Source organism: Gossypium hirsutum, chromosome D05 (assembly GCF_007990345.1).
Source record: "Gossypium hirsutum isolate 1008001.06 chromosome D05, Gossypium_hirsutum_v2.1, whole genome shotgun sequence".
NCBI lineage: Eukaryota > Viridiplantae > Streptophyta > Magnoliopsida > Malvales > Malvaceae > Gossypium > Gossypium hirsutum.
In genome coordinates, this window is record NC_053441.1 from 16,139,048 (window position 1) to 16,144,476 (window position 5,429).

The window sequence follows — 5,429 nt, forward strand, 5'->3', positions numbered from 1 at the left end:
TCTACGAAACGACGGATCAAAATCCAAACGACATTCTCTCGTGCTATTTGCCTTCACGTTAAAGCATGCAGTGAATTGAAATTCTGAAATTACCCTTCAACTTTGTATAACTGCCGCCAACTAACCATCATCAACTCTCGCCAAACAAGTTTTGTCTATCAGCTTCCTAATCCTAATTTGTACCCGTCATACCTCTTAAACCTTTCATTTCATCACCATCTTTTTGCAGTTTCTCTTTATGGGTAAAAGTGAAACTATTAAAAGCTGCTAACAGGGAAGTGAATTAAAGGAGAGATGATAAAGAAGCCACAAAAGGTCAACATGTTTATTAAAAAATGGTCTGAGCTTGATTGGCGTCTTCTCTTCTTAGTCGTCGTTCCCCTTTCGTTTCTGTTTTTTGTTTCTTCCTTAACTTCTACGCATCTCAATTCTGTCGTCTCGCTCCGCTCCTTTATCTTCAGCAACTTGTCGGATTTTATAAGTTTACATCCCCACTCGGCCAACGCTGTTCGGTCGTTGGACAGGTCGAGGATTGCGGTTTGCTTGGTTGGTGGAGCCAGGAGGTTCGAGCTGACGGGACCTTCCATCCTGGAGAAGGTTCTTAAACGGTACCCCAATTCAGACCTTTTTTTGCATTGTCCCATGGACAAAAATGCCTTCAAACTATCGCTTCTAAGAACTGCCCCCAGGCTCGCCTCTGTTCGAATTTTCGAGCAGAAACTAGTGCCGGAGACGGGGGAGCAAGTCCGTGTCCTCACGGCGGCCAACTCCCCTAATGGCATCCAGGTAGAAACTGTTCACTTTTTTAACATGCTTGGTTAAGCTTAATTTGTATTTTTTTTAATTATTGAGTCGGTAGATATTTTGGAGCTGGAGTTGGTAGCCCACTCCTTTGGTAGGTGTTTACTTGTTCTCCAATTTTCTTCAAATTTACACATTTTGCGTTGCTTGATACATCCATTCGTTCCTTAGCATCTGACCAAACCTTATTAGCAAAGTCATATAAATTCATGTTTGGTATCCATATGTTATTGTCGAAGGAAACTGCCAGTGCCAGTAAATTAGTATTGAATGATCCTGCTGACAGACTCTTTTCAACTCCCGAAAGCAAAAAGAAGGGGGGAAAAGGAGTTTTTGTAGATCCATTTTTTACGTTTATGGTTCCAAGAATTTATTGTAATCTTAAAATTCACGTTTCTGGTATATAGGGTCTTCTGCAGTATTTCAATTTGGTGGAGGGATGCATCACGATGATCGAGTCACACCAAAAGCAACACGGCTTCACCTATGACTGGATCGTTCGGACCAGAGTAGACGGTTACTGGAGTGCGCCGTTACATCCCCGAAATTTCGTGGCGGGTCGATATACCGTCCCATATGGGTCAGTTTACGGTGGCCTTAATGACCGCCTCGGCATCGGCGATTTCTTCACTTCCAAGATTGCTCTCTCCCGCCTTGCTCTCATCCCCGAAATCGACAAGGCAGGGTACAGGCAACTCAACTCGGAATCTGCGTTCAAAGCCCAACTCACCACCCTAAACATATCCTATGCGGAGAATAGATTACCGTTCTGCGTGGTGACTGATCGGACGTACGAGTTCCCGCCTGCCCGTTTAGGTGTGCCGGTGGCGGCGATGTCGAGCCTGGGTCCACTGAGTGGGGCCAAATGCAGGCCGTGCAGCCCTGTATGTAAAGACGGTTGTGTGGCGAACGTGATGTCGTCGCTTGACAAGGGATGGAGCTGGACCGACTGGGGTAACGGGACTCTTGAGCTATGCAACGCTCAAGGCGAGTGGGAGAAGGGATGGGAGAAGATTTTCGATAGGGTTGCGGGTCAAAAACTCGCTCAAGAGAGGAAGCGAGTTAAAAGTTTGAAGCTGGAGGAATGTATTGGTGATTTTAGAGAAATGAAGAAAAAGGCCTTCAAGTGGGAGGCACCTACGCCGGAGGAAATCTGTGGACTGGGGTTGGGCGTCTCACAAAATTGATTCTTATTCTTTAGAATCAAAGCTTATTTAGTGTAGCCAGCAGGTACGTTCTTTCGGAATTGTAAATTTTTCTTTAATTAATTTTCCAATTTAGAAATTTCATTAATATGAAAACAATATAAAGATAAGAAAATAAGTCAGATCATATCCAAAGTGGTTAAGGTTTTTTATTGACGCTTTAACCATGTAAAACAAAATAATAAGGTTAAGTTGTAGTTTTCATATTTTTAATTTAATTTTGTTAAGTGTTTTTTTGTGTATTTATATGATACGATTAATTTAATTTAAATAGTAAAATAATCATATCTATATGATACATGTTATCATGCATGGTTAATTTTGTGTAATTATATGATACAATTACTATTTATAAATATGACATGCTAAGTAAATTTTTATGCATAATGACACGTACCTTATCTTAAGGTTAACAAGCATATACTTAAAGTGAGTTTGCATACATAAGGTTCGCACCATATATAGACGAACCCATATTACACATTACGTTTCCTCATATTGGGCTTGCCCATACTACAAATGTGCGAGTACTACTCATGTGCAAATCCATACACAATGCAAATAGGTTGATAATAGTTAGTACCATAACAAATATTATTTCAAGGCACAGAATTATACATTGTAATGTAATATTCCCGACATTGTCTTAAATTTTCAGGGATTGGCATTGCGAGTCTGCAGATACTTCAGCTAACCACTATCCCCTGTACTAGATTATTGATTTGCTTTAAATAACAAGCGGCAAAAACAAGAAAGGCGACGCATGGGAAGAAAGCTTAAAACTTCATCTCAAACAACCGAATGTGAGAACGAAGTAGGAAGGGTGGTTGCAAACCAAAGGGTCAGCAAAAGGTTGCAGGTCGAGTTACCAAACTGTCAAAACCAAACTATCAATGTGGATATACTAAATAGGCAATTGGCAGTATATGTATGGTGATGTCTCAGTAACACCATCCGCATGGGCCACCCATACTCATCTATTTCTTGGTAGTTCACTTGTCATTTCTTCGTCACTATACCATTCTTTCATCCATTTTATATTTCCTGTTTTTGCTTTTATTGTTTATTTTTAGGAATCACACATTAATATATGAACCAGCTTCCCTCACCCTGTTTCACTTCATTTATATTATTCCTACTTTTGACTTCAGCTTTTAATATTTACTAGGAAATTTCACTTTCTTTTTCCCAATTAATTATTGTGCTAGTGACTACTACCAACTGGCAAACAATAAATCATTTTTAGTTTCCTCTTCAATGCTTGATATTCACATCAAATGCGTTTGGTTAGTGCTTGCGTGGTCCTTTCAGTTCAACTACACACCAAATTACAACTTGTCTTTTCTTTTATTGCTTCACTAATGCGCATAGGCAAGCAGTAAAAGAAAGCATGAGTTACCTAATTCCTTCCTACCATACCAAAGCGTAAAGGGAAAAATACTAACAGAGCAGTAATCAATAAATTAAAACAGCAGTGTAGCAATGTCTCCGTCACCGGACGACGGTTGTCCTTAGCCTCGTCGGGTCTAACATCAGTTTTGAGTCTCACTGGCCGGTGAGGCGGCTTTTCCGGTTCCCTGTATCAGTTTTGAATCTCACTGTACGATCCAATATTCCGTTTCCTTTGAGCTTGCATTGAGTTTTGTATAATAAGTGAAATGCATGGCGTGTGGAGTAGAGGGCTGGCCGGCACCTTATCCATTGACTGCACACAAATACAGTACAAAGGGTAGCAATAAGAATTCTGATGTTTGGGCCCCGTAATTACATTACAAACAATGGAATGAATCAGGTACTGTAGGCCCGAGTATCATACTTGCTTACGTGTTCGTACGGAGTAGCGGTTTAGTTGTTAAAGTTAGATGTTAGTGGAGGAGGGATAATGTGCTGTTGATTTGGATTGGATATCTGCTGATTGCATGCATTTATAGAGTGGCACAGCCCCAGGGCAGTGTCCTGTCCTCTCCTCTATTGAGGTCTCTTCACTCCCCCATGCATGCTTTGGCATTGGCAATGCTCTCAACGTCTTGTCTCCTAAAACTATAATTAAGTTATGGTTTTCATTATTTTATTTCATTGGAATATTTAATATATTATTTTAATTTAACTTACTATTATTTTTATCATATCTTACTTTTCCATGAGATACACGGATTAATCGCATTTATTATTCAATTATTTTTAATTAGTAATATATTGAAAAATTCGTTATATTATAAGCAAATAAATTCAAAGAGATAAAACTTTGTTTATATTTTGATATAAAAATTTAATGATTCGAAATATTATAATTTTATTTACAATTTGTTATTTAAATTCTTGATTAAAAGTAGGCGAATTATTTTAATTAATGAAAAATAAAAATACAAAACCCATTTGTTATGGCGCCCCTAAAAAATGTTGGGAAATTTTAATTTATTCCTTAAAAATTTTTAAAATTTTCAATTAGGCTCTCAATTTTATTTTGGAAAATTTCATTTCTTTCTTGAATTTTTTAAAATATTTTAATTAAGTCTCCTCAAATTTTTGAAATTTCTCATTATACATTTTCTTTTAAGTTCTCATTATACTCTTTTAAAATTTTTTATTAGGTTATCCTCATATTATGGACATATGATTAATATAAAATAAACATGTTAAATTGACAAATTTTGACAAAAATTATTAGAGACAATAATGACTAAATAATTTTTAAATTAAAAAGGTAAAAATATAAAATTTTAACTTTTAAAGTATAAGGATCAAATCTTAATTTTTATATAAGTACAAAGACTAACAACACATTTTAACCTAATTTGAAATATGCATGGAATGATCAATTGATCATTGTAGGTTAAAATGCTCCAATCTCACTACACCAAAATAGGTTTTTAGCGGCGCATTTTTAGGCCTTTAGCGACGCTTTGACACTCGCCGGAAAAAATGCCGCTAAAGAACGCGTCGCTAACTTTAGTGGCGTTTTTAAAAAAAACGCCGCTAAAGACCAAGACCTTTAGCGACGCTTCTCCCACCAACGCCGCTAAAGTCCAAGACCTTTAGCGGCGCTTCTCCCACAAACGCCGCTAAAGACCGAGACCTTTAGCGGCGCTTCTACCACAAACGCCGCTAAAGACCAAGACCTTTAGCGGCGCTTTTCCTACAAACGCTGCTAAAGACCATGACCTTTAGCGACGTTTTTGCAAAAAATGCCACTAAAAATATAACCTTTTAAAAAAATTGTTTTAATTAAATAATATTTATTTTTATGATAAATATTATATTATGTTTTATTTTTTAAATTTGAACTTTAAATAATAAATAAAAAATATTATTTAAATTAAATTTTTTATGAAAATTTTAACTTTAAAACTAAATATAAAAATTAATGAATTTAATTTTAGAATTTAAAATAATAAATTAAATAACACAATTTAAATTCAAAAG

At 36.6% G+C, this 5,429-nt stretch overlaps 1 protein-coding gene and 1 long non-coding RNA gene across 2 annotated transcripts; one reads left to right on the plus strand and one right to left on the minus strand.

Annotated features, from left to right (window-relative positions):
• On the plus strand, positions 1–3,114 carry LOC107905734 (uncharacterized). The gene is made up of 3 exons (XM_016832461.2): positions 1–786; positions 1,209–2,031; positions 2,665–3,114. The coding sequence occupies exons 1-2, from the start codon at positions 295–297 to the stop codon at positions 1,986–1,988; spliced, it is 1,272 nt and encodes a 423-aa protein (XP_016687950.1). The 5' UTR covers positions 1–294; the 3' UTR covers positions 1,989–2,031; positions 2,665–3,114.
• Positions 2,573–4,152, minus strand: LOC121217771 (uncharacterized). The gene is made up of 2 exons (XR_005913969.1): positions 3,823–4,152; positions 2,573–3,711 (listed from the first exon to the last, which is right to left on the minus strand). It is a non-coding gene; the product is annotated as an uncharacterized lncRNA (long non-coding RNA).
• Between the last annotated feature and the right edge of the window lie 1,277 nt (positions 4,153–5,429).